This window comes from Drosophila innubila, assembly GCF_004354385.1.
Source record: "Drosophila innubila isolate TH190305 chromosome 2L unlocalized genomic scaffold, UK_Dinn_1.0 4_B_2L, whole genome shotgun sequence".
In the NCBI taxonomy this organism is placed as follows: Eukaryota; Metazoa; Arthropoda; class Insecta; order Diptera; family Drosophilidae; genus Drosophila; species Drosophila innubila.
In genome coordinates this window covers 11778197-11799764 of record NW_022995372.1, presented here as the reverse complement: position 1 = coordinate 11799764, position 21568 = coordinate 11778197, and the positions used below count along the sequence as shown (strand labels likewise).

The window sequence follows — 21568 nt, the reverse complement described above, 5'->3', positions numbered from 1 at the left end:
GAATCTCTCGAGTACAACCAATTTTAATGATTACAAAACCAAGCTCTGCCAATATTTTATTAGTTTTTAGTTCAAATACGTTTTGTTTCAGTAAAATGTATCAGTTTGTGCGATAAATAGCAAAATGTTGATGACAAATAAATGCGCATTTGGCTCAAAAAAAATGTCGTGGATTCCACCTTAAAGGGAGTTTTATTTTTCCATAATTGTTATAATGTTGCATGAGAATTGGGAACTAAAGGTAAATGCCCATTGACTTTTCCACGACGGCGTGGGGTTGACGCATCTGCTCATTGTGCTCGGGAATGCTCAAGAAGTCCTCGAAGGCGATTTCATCACAGCGTCCAGTCAACACATCCTCCATTACATTGCTGCAAAAGCCGAAACACGTGTTGAAGCTTTTGTTAACCATCAAATTGTAATAATAGGATTTTACCTTGATGTCAAAAAGGGCAGACGACCAATTTGACGAGCCGCAAAGCGATCCATGCCCATTCTTAAAGGTGCACACAGGCCCTCGCGATTTCGGAGCATTTGCATATCAATGTTGTATCTATGATCACGGTAGTTCAATTCAGAGTCACGCAAACGATGAATGTGGGCCAATTGGCTTAAGCAATTTGGCTCAGTGGGCAAAACGGCTTTGCCGGATGCATTTAGGACGGGCACGTCTGTTGGGCGAACTTTAAGAGACTGTTGGTTCTGTAATGCAATACAAACGTACTTAATACCATGTTAACATTATATTCCAATAATTTCTTACCATTTTATTAGTTATGTTTTATAAATCCTGGGAGTTTCAATATAAAACAAATTTACAATGACAAAACAGAATTCGGTTTGACTTGAAGTTGGCTGCGAGTTATTTTTTAGGTCTTTATTAAAAACGCGTTTTTAGCTAGGTGGCAATATTTCCAACGATAACGATAAATTTTAAATCGACAAATGCGGCATATGATGCGAGAGCAAGCAGCTTTTGTTTGCTGCCGCGAATTTAAGAATTCAAATTGAAATATTTGTAGCTTAACTGTAAATAGATTTTTGACAATCTGAATTTTGAAATAAAAATGATAAAAAGTTATTGGGATTTACAGAGATTGCTTTGATTAATTTCACCCTGCACAATTTGTGGAATCTCGTGCTTGACACACTCGACTGTGGCGCACTCTAATCAATTCAATAAACAAATCAAACTAACAACGCCACAAATTTGTTGTTATTTTTTTCAGTGAAATCGCCCACACCTTTTAGCGGCTTTTATGATCCACTGCTCCACAGAGCTCCAAAATTCAGTTTCAGTTTGCTTGTTTTTAATTTCTGTGGTCACATTGAGTGACAACTGCTAGAAACAGACAGAATTTAATTAGTGCATGGTTACTAATAAAACTTGTTGCTTAATTTCCATAAACAAAACAAAAGCACACAAAATTGTGTTAATCAAACTCCCGCATAAAAGCCCTAAACTGTCTGCGTACCGATCTGAACTGAACTTGAAACAAGCAAACAAGAAACCGGATAAACCTATGGAAATATGACGACGACGGCGTGGAAAAGCAAATATGTACCTAGACATAAATTAATTATCTCGATCATGCTTGAGATAAAGGACCAGCATTCAAGACCGATCTCTCTGAAAAGATTTTAATATTTTGCATTCATGTGATATAAAGCTTAAATTAATATCACGCCTGAAATACTGATTAGTATTTGTACGAGTATTCGTATCATGTGATTGCTGTGCGGGTGTTGCTTTTTATTAAGAATGACATACAAATTATTTAGAGTATGTCAAGTAATTGTTTTTAAAACATAACTTTTAGAAATAAAATTACTTCACATGCATATGTATATTATGTGTAACATTAAGGAATTATATTGTATTGGATTAGTTATTGAAGTTCGACTCTATGTGCTCTGATAGTATATAGCAGTGAAATTATTCTAACTTATTCGTCGTTCCGTGCCGAAGAACCTCTCAACGCTTGATTTATTATGCGGCAGATTAACAAAATCGGAAACGTCCAGACCATACAAAACAAATGTGAAAAAATACAACCTGTCTAGATTTGATACAACAACGAATCGAATCGGGTTTTTGTAGATTACTAAAAAGTTTCCTTAGTCACATCGATGTACTCGGATATTGACGTTGGTCAGCGGGTTGCTGCTGGATTCCTGTTAAACCCAAAATATTTTGACTTTTATGTAAGCAAATGCAAAAAAACCCAAACAGCAACAACAACTGACCAAACAAGCCGATACCGATAAAGGAAGTGTGCGCTACATTTTCACACCTACATGCTAAATAAAAGAAGAGGAGAAAACGGTACACAGGCAAACGGACATGTAAGGAGCGTTGAGAGGTGGGGGCAGACAGATAGGGGAGGCAGATTGCATTGCGGATGCACAGGCGCTCTGCTTGACATGTTTGCATTTGTCCATGCCGATTTTCGATATTCAAGCTAAATTAAAATTCACTTTTGTTGTTATACCCAATATTCGCAGAGTAGAAGTGTATTATAAACTCGTTGAATGTATTCTTTTGAATGAATCGCGAATGTAGAAAAAATAAAATCCTTTCTTCGTCACTGAATTTTTTGCTGTATTCATTTTATTACACAGAAGCTATGCCTGTTTTAAGTTGTAAAACACAACTTGTAATCAAAATAAATGTTGTAGCTCTATAACTCCTAAAGTTAAAAAATACAAAAATACCTTTATTTTTTAAATTAAAACAGAAAGGAAAAAATTAAATTCTATACCAAAAGTCTATCTACAAATGTATTTTTGTATTTTAAAATATAGTTGAATGCAGTGGAACTTGTTTATTTTATTGTTCTAAGGTGATAAGGTTTTTTCTTGAATAATTAAATATGTGCATTTATTAATTAGTCAAATCAGTTAGTATAGATAGCAGTACCGGGTATTCTACAGTCGAAGTCGCGACTAAATATTTTTCTTACTCGCTTGGGCTTAACTCTTTTGCGGGTACGCTGGCCTTTGGTCAACTGACTGTAACGAATTCGAAGCACGAAATTTCAAAAATGTTTGACTTTAGCCGCCGACTTTGGGTAGCTACTGCATTACACATACTTGTGTACAAATACAGACGTACGAATGTACTGTGTAACAACTGTGCAATTACTGGGAATTCACAGCTTATGTTGCTCCATGCGCCATTTTGAGAGAACTTTGACATGCTCAAAAATGGATAAAAAAAAGTGAACAAATGTCGATGCAGATCAAGTGATTTATGATCGTTCTTCTTGTGAATACGAGTAGAAGATGAAATGCAGTTGGCTGCTCTGTATTCTCCATCCCTTTGCCCATCCCTCGCTGCCACACTCGTAAAATGTAGGAATGATCTTTTTAAGATCGCTCACGAAACGGAAAATGTTTTATGATATGGCGGCTGTTGCTGCTGTTGAATTGGTGCTGTCTTAATTGGCACCCATAGGATTGCAAGAATCGAACCCCTAGAGTTACTTATGGTATACTGATACTGGCACTCTCTGGCATCGCATTATCAATTCTCTCTCCGTCCAATCATCGTAACTTCTGCTTACAGCTGCGCCATTGTCGCGGATGATCCATAAAACTTTATGGCACTCCGAAAAGTAACGTATGTACGTTCGAAATTTAAAGTTTTTGTCCGCATCTCTTCTTCTTTTTTCCCGGATCGGATTCTTCTCCTCCTTCTGTCCAGCTGCTTTCGGTATGTCTCTATTAGTGACGACAATGCAAAAGATTATAAATTTTATACCATATCGACATATGTATGTCTGTATATACATACGTGCGATACATATGTATATATTGTTATATATACGTGAATGTTGGTCTTTTATACATTTATTACTGTGAAAAATTTTAATTCTTACGTTATACTTTTATGTATTTGACTTTTACATTTTTGTCCCTTTGGCCAGCACTTATAGTTGACTCTTTGATTGTGTGTTGCCTTGGCATTAAGTTTGGATTCAAATACCAAATACCATTAATTGGCAGCATCTATAAATCGGAAAGTGAACATCGTAAATCAATCGAAGCGATAAACAAAATGATGAAAAATCAGAGGTTCAAGCGATTAAAAGTTTAACAATCTTCTTCAATTTTGTTGATTGACTGCTTGGTTGAATAATTGATTGACTTAAAGGATATTGATTTTAAACCTAGCTTTTCTTTTTTGATCTTACGAATATCCAAAAATAAGGGCTAGACTGAAGTCCATTTCCACGCTTTTAAAGAAGAAAATCCTAATGGGAGAGGTAGTAATAGGACTATTTTATCTCGGTCTTGTCATTGAATATCCTGGACACTCCTTTGCCAAATAACGCGCTTCAATCAGGTTATCGACTGGCCAACGGACATTCAAATCTACGCATTTGTCAGTCTATTTTTAATCCATTAAACTAAAACTTTACAAGATCCCTCCTTAAAAGTAAGGCCATGATCTTTTAATGGTAATTCATCGACTTTAAACTGCGTAGTCTGACTAATAGGGTCCTGAAAATATCTAAGGAAATTCGACTAAGAAAGTATACTAAACAATATACTTATATATTGCGAATTTTTGTTCAATTTGAATGATAAATTCAAAATTTTCTTTAAATTATATTTATTAATTCTATAATAATGATTAATTTAATTTGATTTTCGTAATAAATTTTTCTCATAAGCAATCGTATATTACAACTAGTCAAGAAACTGCCTTGCACATTTTCTTTTGCAATAATAATATATATTTTTCATGGAGTTTCAATATTTCTTATTTTATTATTCTTGTGTATGGTTTTTAGTAAAAATGTTCACAGAATTGAACTTATGAAAGTTAAAAAACAAATAAATGCTTCTTTATTTTGTCAATATACTTTCTTGGCTAACTGTATGTGTGTATATATTTACTAAGTAAATTTAACTTGTATGTATTTGAGTTGAGAAATGCGTCTCGTGAGGGAAGCTAGGTATAAATTCAAAAGTACGTTTGAGCACTTAAAATGGAGTAAGTTGTAAGATTCAATCAAATTACATGCAACTCTGACATTCATTAATATTTTATATTCAACCAGAGGTGGCGCTTCGCATTGGTGCAACAGAGCAAGCAATAGTGTCAAGAGTCTCACTCAATGGCGACGAAGGCGTTGACAAAACAAAAAGAGAAACTATTGACAGCTTTGCTGCTTCTTCTTTTCCTTCGTAGGTGGAGCGAATCAGCTGCTGAACTTGTTGTGAATGTGGGTTGCATTGATCTGCTATTGTGAATACAGTCTAAATTTACAGCAAATGAATCCCCAAAATGTAAAAATTGCATTATTTTGTTGGTATTTTTGTAGTATTTTATTTTAATTCAAATAGCACATGGATTTTACATAAATTAATCGTAGCCATAATTTAACTAAAAATTAAATTACATGCATGTGTGCTTTATATTTGTGATATGTAGGCAACTGTAATATTAATTTATAATTATAATTTGTTGTGCACAAAATATGTTTATGTATTTGTTGTTGCAGTTAATTATTAACATTAAATTCAAATTACACTAGTAGCTAACTAATTGTTATTACAGTTTTAAAGTAATAAACGTTAAAATTGTTTTGTGTTACATATTTACATGTGTGTCTGTGTGTGTGTTTGGGTGTGGAACCAAATCGCACCAAAGCTCAAAGTTTACTGAACTAATTTTTATGTATTGTAATTATAATTTGTTGTTGTGTGAAGCTGTGTGTATGTCGGGGACGGCTATACAAATTATTATTTATGTATATTAAATTACATTTCATTTTGATTTGTTTGCTTTTTCTCACTTAAACGCTAAATGTTGTTGTAATTGTTATTATTAAAACTTAAATTTTAAACATTATCTAGAACAAAAACAAACATAATACATACAAAAAGGACAAAATACAGATAAAAAATTACACATTAAATATCAAATAAAATAAAACATACATTTTACATGGTTTATTTAAACATTTATATCTTTCATACTGGAACCTCGTTGCGGTGGTGGGTTGATCGGATGGGGGTAAAGGGGGTGCTGGCAATGCGTCAGCGTTAAACACCACGAATATACAATCACAAAAATTAACAACGTGCAATATTCAAAGGCGCCGCTGCACAGGAAACAGGAAACTCCACAAAACAGTCTGACTGTTTTGCCAAAGTTAAAGTTGCCCCCAACCCGCCCTCAATTAAAAAAAGCCTAAGCTAAATCCACCGCCAGATCACTAGGACACGTTGCAAAGCTGGTGCTGGTCTCCAGTTGCTGCATGTAGCTGCCACCGCTGATGCTGTGGCCATAACTGGCTGTTGTTGCCTCGCCGTTAACGTTGTTGCCTCCATAGTCATGTCACATTGAGAGCGTGCCCACGCCCACTGCCGCAGCGGACATTTGGGCGCTGTGCTGCAACTGATGCGAATGCGCCGCCGCCGCTGCAAGCGAGTGACTGTGGGCGGCCAGATGTGGATGCAATCGCATGGCGGGTAGGTTCATAGCCATGGGATTCATCGAATGCAGCGGATGCTGTAAATGCAATCCCGGCTCCAGCTTTGTCTTGGCATCCAACAGCTGACTGTAATCCGTATGTTGTACGCCTCCCATCACATTGGGATCGCTGCCCTTCTTGTTCTGCTTGCGCTCCTTGGCCCGTCGATTCTGGAACCAGATCTTCACCTGACGCTCTGACAGTGACAACGATTGTGCCAGCTCACTTTTACGGCGTATGGTTATATACCGAGACGTGCAGTATTCCTTCTCCAGCTCCAGACGCTGGAAGTCTGTGTAAACCACGCGATACTTGTCCTTGGTGCGGGTTTTTCCTAATCAAATAGAAGTAAACATCAAGTATTGAATTAGTTAAAAGATTTAAATATTTTTAATATTAAAATGTCTAAAAAAATAAACAATCATGCTTGAATCGACAAGAAAATAATCGCTTTGAGATAAGAAATCTTTTACATGTTCGTCAACATTTTTGTTATTCAAAAACTTTAGGCACATGCTACAAAGAACAATTTTTCGCCAGTTTGTTTTCCAATAATAATAAAAATAACTGGTAACTTATTTTAAAGATATTGTCAAGATTGTCCGTTTTTATTATAAAACTTTAAAAAACAAACTTAGCTTGAAACTCATATCAGAAGTAATATAAGTAACAAGTATAATTATTCAGGTATTGTTTTAGTTAATTAACTTGGGAAACTCAAAAGCGTGTGTGCTAATTTGTCGTCACTTCAACTGTTGGGCATCCACGGCAATGGAATGGATGAGTGACTGGCGTCAGGTGAACAAACATCTCAACTCATCCTTATGTGCCCATCATCATCACCATGGTGATTATCATCTTCATGTTCAAGTTGCTTGTCATAACAGACGACAATATTTGAATTAAGATAGGCCATAAAAATATACATATATGAAAAAGAGGCAAAAAAAAAGCGTTGCGGTAAATATTAAAATGCAACCTCCGGGAATTATAATTATTATTTTCTTGGGGGCGCCTTAACGAACACCCAGAGAAGATACTTATGACCTGACCAAATAATGGCGCTCGTTGCGCAATTAGTCAATCAAAATTCAAATAAATGACAAAACGAGCTAAAGACAAGGCATGAAAAAGGCCACGGGATCATGACATGATATAGTTCGGTCTGCCTACGTGATAAACACACACACATACATACACACACACACACTCTAAAGAAAAACTCTCTCAGATTGCGACTATCACAACAAAATGAAATGCAAACATATAGTTCATTTTTTTTCGTTTTTATTTTTGTTGGAATTTTGCTCTAATTTTTCTATGTAGCACTCTGAATGCGTTTGTAAACCACAATTAAAATCGAGCAAACAAGCGAGTAAATAGACAAATATTTTCACAGATGATAAGTTCAAGCGATATAGCAAGAAGTACAGAAGACCATGGCCAGAAGAGCAGAAAGAAGTAAGAAGTGTAGGTGTTAAAGACCTTAAGATCCTCTACACCTCCTAAGATATATGATTCTTCACGCTCTTGATTTTCTTATACTCCAAATTCTAAAAATTATAATTAATGATCTATATATTTATTACAATCTTTAGATTACAAAAATGTTCTTAATTGATTTCGTGTTTAGTTGTGAAATACTATTGTAGTTTTATAGTCTTTATGGAGAAACTGCCTAAAAAGACCTAATACCGAAATGGTCTGTCGCTTTTGGCCTTATCTCTTGCACTCGTATTTATTTTTTACACTTTTGTTTAGACGTGAATTTATAGCGTTCGCTTCGTTGTTGTCGTTGTCGTCATCGTTACCTGTTTACTTAGCTAAAGCCTCATTCTTTTTGTTGTTGTTGTTTTGTTTTAATCTAAAAATTCTACAGCTTTTCGTCGTCTCTGTGCCTAATAATAAATCTCAAATTTTCAGTCTTGTTGCAATTTTAGTGGGGGCTCTAGATTTTAGATCTAGAAAATACTCTCAACTCGTCTCGAGTCGTCACTTTTGGCCCGCGCGTGTTCTTGTCTCACACTGCTGATAAGTGGGTGTTATAGAAGCCATAATACAACTAAAGCTGATAACCCAAAACTGTTTAGACAGACTTAAGATGGCAACGTTGGATTTGAGGAAGTGCACAAATATTTGTGACCATTAAAAGGCAAAAAAATTGAGTAAAGAAATTAAATAAAACTAATAACAATAATAATAACCTGTCAACGATACAATCATCAAGTAGGATTTGCTTGTGTAAATTGAACAAAACACAAAATTAAGTATTATTCCATTTGAGACTATTTCGCAATCTGACGAAAATTCCAAGTTCTTATATAATTAAGAATTGGAAAATATAAGAATATATTATACTTCGAATGGTATTGTAAAGTTTTATAGTTATCTCTTGAAAAGAATCATCTTTAATTGATTTTCTTGAAAGTTTACCTTATTATAAAATAATTAAATGTATTTGAGTAATACTATAAATTTGTATAATCCTAGCTTTCGATTACTTAAAGAATCCTTTCAAAAAGAAAATAGCTAATAGATATAATTTTTATCCTGCTACAGATCCATTTTTCAATTTCTTAAATATTCCACGTGGTGTTCCCATTTTAGATACCATATATAAATCTGTCTTCTTCCATTTAATCTATGCATAATTTTTATCTGTTGCCACTTTCAGTTCCAATTTCTCACACCTGAACACGCTGAGCAAACAACAGTCTAAACTGGAGCACATTGTGTTGTTGTTGTTGATGTTAGCGGCATTGGGGCTATGGTTCTATCTGACCTTCACGGCCATAACCATATAATCCAATAAATTGTGTATACCATATATAAAACTATAAAGTTACTAACCCGCACTGAGTGTTTTATTATCTGCACACAGAATAAATACGCACACTTTATGTGGACCAAGTAAAGTTGTCTAACTGAGAACTCTAGACAAACAGACACAAATCTGCTTAGAGGGATCTTCATAAGATCTATATGATAAGATATCATGCTCATAACTCAACTCAATACACCAGAAACACCCAAAAATTTAATACGAAAAACACTAAAGTCATTTTTGCAAACAATAAAAAATAAAAATTAAAATAAGAGTTAAGTAAACTCTTAGATATCCAAAGGTTTTTTTTCTATACTATATATCTCTATAACATATATTCAGAAAGTCTTAAAAGTACAAATACATTTTATTCGTAATTAAATAAAATGCCTTTTTTGTTTTGTGGAAAAAAAGGTGTGATATTTTTTATGGCTTTGTCACTGGCTTTTCAAGGGGAGTGTTAAGGTAAATGCGTAACAGTATATTTATATAAATGGAGCTACTTCTTCTTCTATCTGTAATTCTTTGGGGAACTGCTTGTTCAACTCTATTAAATGTGGCAATGATTTGTAATTGAAAGTTGAACTGGGACTAAAAATGAGTTCTCCTACATATATCGCACCCATAATGATGGATTAGTTGACATTACATTATCATGGTTTACAAATCGAGTTGTTGTTGTTTTTTGTTGTTGTTACACGATAGTTGTCCTATCGATTGCATACGCATGAGACGGCGGCATAGTTCAAATGCACGCACTCCCTAATCCCAGTTGAGGTCTATATCAACATTAAGAACTCCGACTCCAAGTTGCAATCAGAGTCGGGAGTTGTACTCTGTTAACCTGAAGTTGCTAGGCTTTGCAACGGCTACTCCGATAAGCTTTAATAGCTGTTTGTCCCGTATCGAATGTGATACAGACATGTGTATATTGTCGCTTCGAGCTAGCCAACTTGATTGGCCCTTGATAATAATGGCATTTTCATTAACATCAATAATTGAAGAAAAACACTGCGAAAAATTGGACTTCTATTCATTGAAAAACTATTCGAACTACTTTTCACACCAGCGTAGGTTGCTGATAATGCTATCATAAATAAGTGACGTAACTTTTTAAAAGTTGTATTCAAATTCTAAATGATACTAATTAATGATCCAAAAAAAAGTTATATTATTTACAAAAATATAAATTTTGTTATGTTTTATATTCAATTACTTAACAAATGACTCTTATTTTTGATTTTTATTTTATGTGTGCTATGATTAAACTTAGAAATAATATTTATTTTAAAAATATACAACAAAAATTAGGCACTGACTTTTACTGTTAATAATAAAGAATTTTATAAATTGTCGGAACTCTCTTCAAACTCTTTTAATTCCTTATTTTACAAATGCTTGTATCGTTTTCTCTTTGATTTTCTTTTATCTACAACTTTTTTATTAACAATTTGCATTGAATAACTAAGATTTAAGCCCTATTTTTGTAGACTATATAAAAGTAAAGCATTTGCTACTGTTTTTCCTGACCTTATCAATAATATACATGTATGTATACATATATCACAGTGTAATAATTCACAACTGGTACACACCCATTCTCAAACAATCGAATGGTTTATGAGCGTGTATCTGTATCTGTGTATCTGCATCTATCTGTTCGTGTTTGATTCTTGCACTGTGGCTATTTGCCGACAAAGGAAATAGTGTAAACAGCAAATGCCAATAGTTGATAGGATTTAAGATTTTATAGCCCCGATATTATATATTAATATACAGTATGATTGGTTTCTTTGTTTAACAAACAAACATAAATTGGAGCAAAGTTAAAACCATAAATGATTGTTAAAAGACAATTGACAAAGTTGTGTTATAAATTAAAAATATATATAGAATAAAGTATAGAATCTATGAATACGTGTATATAAAAATATAATTACTCAAGCAGCTGTTGCAGTTAAAGATGGTGATGTTGCCACCGGACATGCCATGGAATCATGAGATTGCGGCAATTATGCGTTCAGTTCCCAGCGGGCAAATCACGACCCAAGGACACTTACAGTTAACTGTTAACTGTTGCGGTTAGTTACGGCCAGTTGTCAATTGGTGGTTGCTTCGTGGTTGCCCACCGACAGCGTGTTAATGTGGGCTGTGGATTGTGGACTGTGCCCCCCTGCAGTGGGTTAATTTGTCACTGGCAGGCCGCCTAAGAAGAACTGAACATCTTTATCTATGGATCGGCGGGCATTGCCCAAACATGATGACAAAATAAATAGAGCAAACCAGATGAGCAACTCTACTGGGAGACATTTGTTACCTGCAACCTTTGCGCTCTCTCTCTTTTGCACCCTCTCTCGTTTTTCTTACTGTCTGTTTCTATTTAAATTTGGAAATTAAAGCTGCTGTCTGGGTCAAAAGTTTCCTCACAGACTCACACCGCCTCCCTTTGCCACATCTCGCACAGCAGCAATTTCATTTATTGCACCCCTGGGACGTAGACCAACACTGGCAGCAGCAGCCAACTTGACTTTTCAACACTCAACAATTTGTTCTGAGCCAAGCTTAAAGTTGAACTGCAAATATTTTTTGTGATTTTGCTTTTATTTTTGGCAACTTGTGGGAGGATGGAGAAGGGAGGGAGGCAGGGATGCAGCATCATAAATGTAGCAAAAGAAGAGACAACAGCAACAAGAACAACAACAACAGTGACTACTAGCAACACTCACCACCTAAGCGACAATATAACAATAACATTTATTTGGCATTTTGCTGCTGTTTTAGATGCTGTTATATCGTAAATATTAGCTCAAATTACATCATAAAATCATTTGATTCGATTTGACGTTTATTTTATTTTCCTTTTTCTCCTTTTTGTTTGTGTCTTTGCCTCTTTGCAGCCCGTTTACATGGGCCTTGTACCAAATTTACTACCTTGGTGGCAGAATCTCAGTTAAAAGGGTAAATCAATGTAGGTTAGTTTGAAAGGAATGCCCGTTGGGTACTTTATAAGTAACTAAGAAGGGACATGGTTATAAATTTGAATAACGAAACAAGTCGAGTAAATATATGAGACTAAATTCTTTAAACAACAGTTCTTTTTAAAAAATATACTCATTTAATTCTAGTGCTTAAATCGAAACGTACCATTATTATTTAAAGGCCGACGGCAATCATAACTTTGAATATATTTGAACATATTTTAATCAAACGTGACATCAATAAAAAATAAAATTAGATATAGTAAAGTTGAAGATTTATATATGTTCTATTACTTTAGTATATTTCAATTATTAAAATTCTACAACGATTCTTACTTAACGGAGTTGGTAACTATTTTGAATTCATTGTAGAAAAGCTCGACTATATAACTAATTGGATATCTTTGATCTCTTCTCTCTACTTGTAATCTACATGTATCCAAATCATTATAACGCAGCTCGACTGTAATATAACTAGTTTAATTCCTGTTCTCTTTATTCTTTAAGCTAGAAAATTAGATCAGCTGTATAATTTCCATAAAATGTAATTAAAGTTCCACTAATGTTAAGGGGGCCGTCAATAAATAACTCTTTCGCTCACACACACACTGATGCCATGTGAACACGCGAGAGAGAAATTCAAAATGGCGGACATCAAAGTGGAAACATGCGACATGGAAACGGTTTATGAGTATATGCCATGAATATATATGCATATGCAAAAGTACAACGGCTCCAAACAGACACCGCCGGCAGAACCCCTCCTCTCCCCAGCCCATCATCTTTGCTTTAGCTCCCCCTACATCTCTATATCCATCTCCAAGCCCCGCCCTGGCACGCAGCATTATAAATGCCAAAGAATAAAAAGAAAAAGAAGGAAAAAAATATTATCAGATCGCGTGCAGCGGCACAAACGAATGCCGCCTGTACGTGCCGCAGCCAAATGTGGCACGCAAGCCCACAGACCCGAAGGGGCGGAGTTGCAACTGCACAAGAGGATGTGAAATGTGGCTGAATAGCAATGGACGTGGACGTGAATATGGCCAACACGCCATTGGCAGCAAACGGTCTCAAGCCACATTTTATGTGGAGGGGAGTGGAGTTTAGAAAATGGCAGCCGTTGGCCAGAATTTAACGGTGAGAGACTGAAGCAGCGTCCAACTCAAGTCCAAGTCGAGAGTCAAATTCAAAGTCGTAGTCGCCATTAAAGTCATAAATTGTCAGGCGGGTAAAATTATTTTTTTCAAATTTGCGTTAATTATTTCGAATGCGGAGCTCGCATGCAATAAACATTTACAATCATGCGCTATATACATATGAATATGTATGTATATTTATGTAGAAACGATATAAGATATATATGTATACACATGCGATACGAAACACGACTTGAGCTTATTTATGAGCGGCACATGCAAGCCAAAAAAAGAGAATAATTTCAAAAAAAAAAGAAAAATTTGAGAAAAGATCTTAGGATTGGGATGCGTACCACCTTCTTCCAGTATATCATTAAAGTCCTCTAAATTGGGTGTGCTGCACAGTTCTGTTAAGAATGAAAGTTAAGATTTGTTCCATTTTCAGATAGTTTATAAATTGATCATACAATTGGTTAAAAAAAAGTTTAAGCAATACTTATATTCTATACAGAAAGATATAGATATAACTTTTGCATTCAAAATAAACTTTGAAATTAAATGTTATTTATTAAAGATGGTTTGTCAGCAGAATGATTTGATTTTCAGAATAAATGTAACTTTAAAGACTGACTAGTCAGAAAAACTCCACATATTTAAAATCATTTCAATTACTGATAAATATAATCATTTCTATATTTCTATAACTCAGTCAGTTAGTTTTACTAATTCCAAATCAAATATGATTTATTAAAGTTTTATTTAGCCAATCAACCGGATGGTTTCACTTGCCCACAACAATTGTTTACCCAACAGCAGCTGTTTGGGGTTGAGTATACTAAATATTATAAGCCAGGCCAACACATTATTGATAATTTGCGCTTCATAAAAATATTAAACAATAAATTTTGCGCTAAATTGTGTGTATGCTCCTTGGCTTGGTGTGAACTATAAATTGTCTACTGAGCTCGTTCCGTTTCTTATCTCAGTAGGTTAAACTCTTCGGGTCAACGTGCAACAATATTTGAATAATCTTTGAGGACAGACACCGAGTAAACAAACTGCAACTTGGCTGCAACGATGGGTATTCACTATAACGGACAACCAATATAGATACAGTTAACAGTTTATTTGTGCAGCTCGTTGAACTTGATTAAGTGTGGCGAGTGATTGGCGAGTAACGAGTCATAAGTAACGAATACAGAGTGGTCATTAATTAATGAGAAACTAAACGAGCGTCAAATCACAAAACAAATCCCAGCTAATAATCATCATAATTAAAGTGGCATAAAAATCAGAATATTGCTACCATATACAATATTCATTGTTATGGTTAGGGTATATATAAATATACTGATATATGTGCAAGTATATGGCGATATATGGCAATATATATTGTTGACTTTGCCACAGTAGCTGCTGAATGAAATGAAACATTTAATTTAGTTTTTTATAATTATTGCTACTTTATTGTATTGTTAAGCGATTAACGGTGCAAATTACGCTCACAATATATGGTATATAAGGTAGTAAATGGTCTATGGGACCAGTTGGACTGCAAATCTTGGCCATAAAAAGAATAGCTCCCAACGCAAACGTTTTCGCATTGTACGCACTTCATAAGAAACGTGTCCACAATAAGTTTAACACGTTTCCAGCAAAATCAGTTAGTCAGTCAGTCAATTAATCAGTGGAATTATGCCTGAGATACAAGAAGCTGATATTTTGTTTATACACGCAAAATATTTACCCGTACAATATGTCGTATGAGCGATTTTGATTGACAATCGGATTTTAATGTCGAGGCGAGGCAAAATGCCAGGCGAATTTTAGTTTATGACGAAAGGAAACGCTTCTGCTTGACACATTTAATTTTAATTTTAGAACTAAAATTGTGGTTTCTACTTTATTTTTTGTGTTGGTTCTCAGTTTCTATTAGCTGATAAACATATAAACATTATGAGAAGCCCATTTGACGCTCAAACTGATGAAATTGCTAAGGGAATGTTAATATATTTTAGGGCAATGCAGAATGACTTTGGACAGAGCCTTAGAAATATAAAAACACTTATTTGCTTAAAACTTTAGAATGACAATAGTTTTTAAAAACTCTTTTAAGTACAAAAGTTGATAATAAATCTCTCGGTCAAGATTAATCCGTAAATACTGTTTTTTTTTTCTTTTTCTTGTCTTTCTTTCATTACTTTCAATTCCTTAAGCTCAAAAATCCACGGCGCCTAATCGAACAACCGAAAATAAATGTACTTATACACATTGTAACACCTTATAGGATATACATACATATATAAATATGTACATGTGTATTTGGTATGGGAAGGGCTTTTGAGCTACAAATTTCAGTTATTACCAATATCAATGCCAATACAAATAACAGCACACACATTTTATTTAAACAACTAAGTCCAAAGTAAATCGATGGGACATATAACTCATGTCAGGGGCCTACAGAGTGGGATAGGGCGAGTGTGGGTAGAGAGAGAGAGAGAGAGAGAGAGAGAGAGAGAGGGAGAGAGAGAGAGAGAGAGGGGGAGAGAGAGGGAGAGAGAGTGAAAGTGTAAGAGTGTGAGAGAGTGTGCTAATCCTGTCATGTCAATCATGGTACCATTTGTCAGACGCAATGTCGCTATGCCCGGATAGATGATGAACTGGGCTAATCAACAAACGGACTTCATTTTGACACATGCCCCGGGACTGACTGACTGACTGGCAATGTTAACTCTCTCTCCGACTGCCTGTTGACGGCAACGTCGCACAAAAACCAAATATTGATAGCACTGATAACGATCGACATCGACAGCAACATCGACATCGACGAGAATGTCGCTCTGACTGCACCTCCAACTTAGTGGCCATTTTTAATGGCTTATCACTTCTACAAACATACACACATATACATCTATTACCTATGAATGTCTATATTTTGTGTATCAAACGAGGAGTCGTATCATAATTTCAAATTGGAGTTGCTTTATTTTATTTTTGGGGCCAGACATTGGGGCAACAAAAATCTATGCTCACTTTAGATAGTTCTCCCTCGATATGTGTGCGATGTATATAAATTTTGTGCCTATTGACACATTAAATCTCAATGTGTCATGTGGCATTAAGTTTTGATCCCACCGTCATTCACCTCACCCGTAATAATTGCTTGACTGTTTCTGTTTCAAACTCAACAAAATCCCAAGTTTGATTTATCAGTATTTCTTCGTGAAACATTCTCGTAACATTTATTTTTTTTTTGCTATTTTTTTCTATTTTTTGTTAATAATGATTGCAAAGATTTGGCCATAAATGTCGCTATTTAGTTTTTATTGGAAGTAATACTAATTTTTATTGGTTTATTGGCTATATTGTTTTAATCAATACGCAGGGCGGCGCTGTTATCAGCCATAACCAGGCTATGGGCTAGAGATAACACACACGTTTTGATACGATTCTCGTATCAACCCAAAAAAATTATTGGAGCAACATAGAAACCCGGGTTCCATACGACGGGCCATTGACAGGCGGACGTTCATTTCACAAAGGTGGCCTATTCTACCTACCACCCTCCCACCTTCCATCAGACAATTCCCGTTATCCCCCCTCTCGCTTATTTGCTGTATCGCTAATCTAATCGCAAAAACCGTTGAAACAAAAGTACAAGCAACAATAACAATTGTTGAAGAACTTTTATTGCCACACCCAATACCTCAATAGTGAATACCTGTGTGGATTCGAATATGTCGGGTTTCCAGTGAAATGAGACCTCAACACGTACGCCCCACAAATTCAATCTAAAAATACAACAAAAAAAATGCACCGAAATCGCGTAAAAGAATTCATTAAATGATCACGGCTCTATAGAGATACATAGATACTCTGTATGGCGCCAAAACTGAAAACTCAGTTGAATTGTTTATTATTTATAAGAATAATAAATAAAATTCATAATCTTAATTTGTCGTCTTGACCCGCTAAAGGATTAAATTGAACAACGGCCACAACAACAACAACGGCAGGGCAATAAACGTTAATTGCATACCAACAGATTTTATGGGCTTAATGGATATCGTCGATATCGAACGTCGTCAACTTGAAACGCTGCCTGGGGTCATAAATTGTGAGCGCTTGCGCACGTGTTTTAGTGTGAGTGTATTTGCTTGTTTGGCATTTAAATGTAAGAGTGTGTACATTAAAAGTGTCAGTGTGTGTATGGAGATGCATTGACATTTGCATTTACATCGCTGTTGTTGGCGCTCTGTACAAAGAGAAAAAAGAGTTCAATGCTGTGCCAGGAGAGTAAACCACAAAGATGGCCGAACTGAGCTTTTGACATTTGATCACAACGAGCGAACAAGACAAGACAAGAGGTGAGAGAATAAAAGTAGATTGTAATGGAAAAAGGTTTTTCGACATCGAATACACAAACGTGTCAAAAAGTGGAATTTTAAAACAATGACTCAATTCAACATAAACGTAATTAGAATGATTTATGCATGTATCTTGCATATCTAAAAGGTCTTTATTTACTTTTCAAATTCAATTGATTCGCATCGATGCATTTGACGGTTTAACTTCGACATTTCGAACTTATTAGAAACATTTCTCACACCGCTAATTGCTGTGAGAGCGATCGGCGCGTTCTTGTCTTTCCTTCTATTTGCATTTTTCATTTGAAACTCAAGAAATGATCAACCCTATTGAATTTTTATACTAAAATTGATTTACGACACAAAATTAGTCAACATAGTCGACAAGTTTCGGTAAGCGGACTGCTGAGCTGAGTTTCGCCTATAAATCAAGGCAGTGTGCCAGATCCAGGGCCGTAAACTGAAGACAAACATTTGATTTTTATGAGCTAATGGCCCTTGGGTCGACTGAATGCAACCAAATTGCTTATTGTAAGTTATAAAATTATGTTTCTGTTTTTCTCTTTTAAAGCGCGAACAGCACGAGCTTCGACCAAATACTGAAAAAGACAAAGCAGACACTGTGCTTGCAAATGCGGGATAAACCCAGAAAAGGTGTCCAAATTCGATTGAATTTACCCAAAACCTTGGTGAAATTACTAAGGTGAAGTTGAAGTCATGAGAGCGAACGCTCTCTTATTTCAGAGAGCATACGCTTTCAATGTGATCTGAACGAACAAGAAATCAAAACAAAGTAGGATATCTTCCTATATATTTCTATCCGTTAGTTTTAAGGCAATGAAAGCTCAAAGCACAATTAATACAAATACCAAGTTTATACGACAGCTTAAGTGAATTTAAATAAAATCTTTTTTAATGCGCTTTGTGTATTAAACACGTCGTTATCTTTATAAGTCGGCTTATATTTTATTTTAGTTAAGAGCTTATGCAAATGGAAAGCATTGTAGTTAATTTAAGAGTTTAGCGAAACGAATTTTTGCTACATTGGTGGAAATTGGATATTTAATCAATTCTATGCCTCGACGTATTTTGAAGGTGTTAAATAATAAAGTATATTCAGCTTGAACAATTTTAATATCTTAAAACGCTTCAAAAACTTTTTAATTAAATTGGTACAAAATATATGAAATTTTCCTATTAACTTGTTTCGTTTGAATAAATTCTTGTAATTTTATTTTAATAGTAATATTTAGTTAAAAATTATAATAAACATTTACTTTATAAAACTTGAGAGCCTGTTGACGAAATTTTGTATATAAAAAGGAAAATACTAACATAATTGTCACACAATAAAGTGTTAAATCAGCTAAAAACTGTCTTATAAACCTGGTAATTGACATTTACATACACAAATGCACAGTGGGTAAAAAGGTGGAAACTTACCGGGTTGTGGTTGTGCCGGATACGATGGCTTCTTCATCCAATCGTAGTACTGAGCCTTTGCTGGCGATGTGCGATGATTGTTATTGCTCGTGATGCTGTTGTTGTTATTGTTGTGTGTAGAGGGGCTGTTGTTGTTGTTATTGTTGCTGGCCGCGCCGCTTAAATGGTGGGTCATGTGATGTGGCGACGAGGCGGACGTGGGTGCACCAGGGCTGGATATCTCACTGCCCGAAACGGTGATCGGTGGCGATGGCAATCCCTCGGCAATGTGTTGCTGTTGTTGTTGTTGAGAATGGGACACAGGATCGGTGGCAATGCTGCCGTTTGTCTCGTTCAGCTGTGTGCCACCTGCCGAGGGACCCACGACGGGGGCAGAGCTGCCGCTGCCCGAGCTGGCTGAGCTGCTGGAGCCGCCGCTGGGTAGGCCGCTGTTGATGTGGGCATGATGCTGATGCATCAACTGGTGCGCCGATGTGGGAACATTTTGTCCGAAGTTGTCGCCCGCTGCCGAACTGGAGGCAGGTGAATGCCACTCGCCGGCGCTCGCTGCCGCGGCCGAATGGAACATGTGATGGGGATTGTAGTACATTTGATGGGCGGCCGCGGCGTGATGGGCGGCATGGGGGGAATCCACTTCGCCCAGGAACTGATGATTCGGTGTTGTGTGATAGTTGGGCGTCCAGTTCCATGGCTGACCTGCGGCGGCTGCCGAGGCATATGCCAAATTGGCAGCACTGTGCTTTTGAGCGTACGGCAGGGTATTATAATAGTGTGATACCATTTTTGAACTTTGGGGCAGCTTCTCCTGTTTTTGAGGTTATGGCGCGTAAGCAAATCTCGATTAATTATTTATATCGTTTATTCCTATCTGTTCAACACTTTGTGTTGTGATTTTATGTCTATTGATCACTTGTCTGTGGATTACTTGCACATTTTGTAAGCTTTACTTGAAGTTTACTTTCAACTCGTTCAATTTTTGCGCTCCTTTTTCTGCGCTCTTCTGCTCACTCACTTGAGTTTGTAATGATGTTATTGCGAGCTATCGATTATCAAAGTGATCGTATAATCGTCTAGTGTCTTTTTTAGTATTTTTATATGATTGTAATTGTATCGAATCCACCTACGCGTTATTTTAACTGATTTTACTGCTGATGTGCGTTTTTATTTTCAACTGCCGTTGCGTTTGGCCTGTTGCGACGTTAACCGCAGTCGAATACGTACTGACGGCAATGAGCGTCGCACTGATAAACAAGCCAAAAAAAAAGAAGCCGAGGCACAACAATCTTTGCTTGCAGCGAAGTCGACAGCAATGGTATTACTAGTTGTCTCACTCACACGCATGCAATCGACCGTACGTTTGAATTTTTTAACCCTCATCGCAAGTCCATTTCCGTTGAGTTTGAAATTCAAGATGGCTTATGTTTTCGTACTTGTTCTTTCTTCACTGCTGCTGTCTCGCTCGCTCGAGTACGTTATGGATGACAGGTAGCTCCGCCTCCTCGACTTGGACCTGGGCAGGTACCATTTGGCGATGGCAATTTTTAGATGGTAGAAAGACAGACCCCTTTTCCTTTACGACTGCTTCGATTTGTACTATAAACTACTATTGCCGTTGGCTGTCCCTAATTAAGTAATTTCATACGAGTATGCATTATGCAATTAGTGGCTGTAAAATCATGTTTGTAATGCCATAACTACGGATTTCATTTATTATACCATTGTACATACGATTCATTCAGCCTTTGGCATTTTCCAAGCACCAATCAACGTTTTAATGTTCAGATTTTGGATTTGTTTTATAAGCCTTCATGGTACCCCGATTATTTTGCAAAGAAATTGAAGTTTTCATATGAATATCAAACTAATTACAACACAAGTGATATAACACCTTATAACACTTAAGAAATTGATCATACATTAAAGAATAATTTAACAAAAAGTGTGTGAAAATATAGAATACAAATTAGATGTCATTACTTTAAATATGAAAAATAAAGATAGAAATTTATACAACTGCTAAGATAGTAGTATTTTTTCACAGCTCGAAAAAGTATCTCAACAATCATACATTTTGTAAAATTAAAAGAAACAGAAAAATTGTCAAATATTAAAATATCTTCCATCGATTGAATAATTCGTTACAGTTGATTTTCTGATTACTGCATGTATTGGTTAAAAAACATATTCATTGATTATTTGGACCCTAAATTGTTGCTGATGCCATAAAATTGCATGTTGCCTGCTTTTTAAAATATGTGCACGGTGAGCGCGAATAATTGGAAATACATTCAGGTGACACAATGGACAATTTCACACAGACAACAACAAC

The 21568-nt window shown here is 35.7% G+C and overlaps 2 protein-coding genes across 2 annotated transcripts; both read right to left on the bottom strand.

Moving 5' to 3' along the window:
* Window positions 1–166: 166 nt before the first annotated feature.
* Window positions 167–868, bottom strand: LOC117780049 (proteasome maturation protein). The gene is made up of 3 exons (XM_034616427.1): window positions 764–868; window positions 437–702; window positions 167–371 (listed from the first exon to the last, which is right to left on the bottom strand). Exons 1-3 carry the CDS (start codon window positions 764–766, stop codon window positions 236–238), a joined length of 405 nt encoding a protein of 134 aa, XP_034472318.1. The 5' UTR covers window positions 767–868; the 3' UTR covers window positions 167–235.
* A 4632-nt stretch (window positions 869–5500) lies between these two features.
* LOC117780226 (homeotic protein caudal) lies at window positions 5501–20507 on the bottom strand. Its single transcript, XM_034616668.1, has 2 exons — window positions 19240–20507; window positions 5501–6822 (listed from the first exon to the last, which is right to left on the bottom strand). Exons 1-2 carry the CDS (start codon window positions 20018–20020, stop codon window positions 6353–6355), a joined length of 1251 nt encoding a protein of 416 aa, XP_034472559.1. The 5' UTR covers window positions 20021–20507; the 3' UTR covers window positions 5501–6352.
* Between the last annotated feature and the right edge of the window lie 1061 nt (window positions 20508–21568).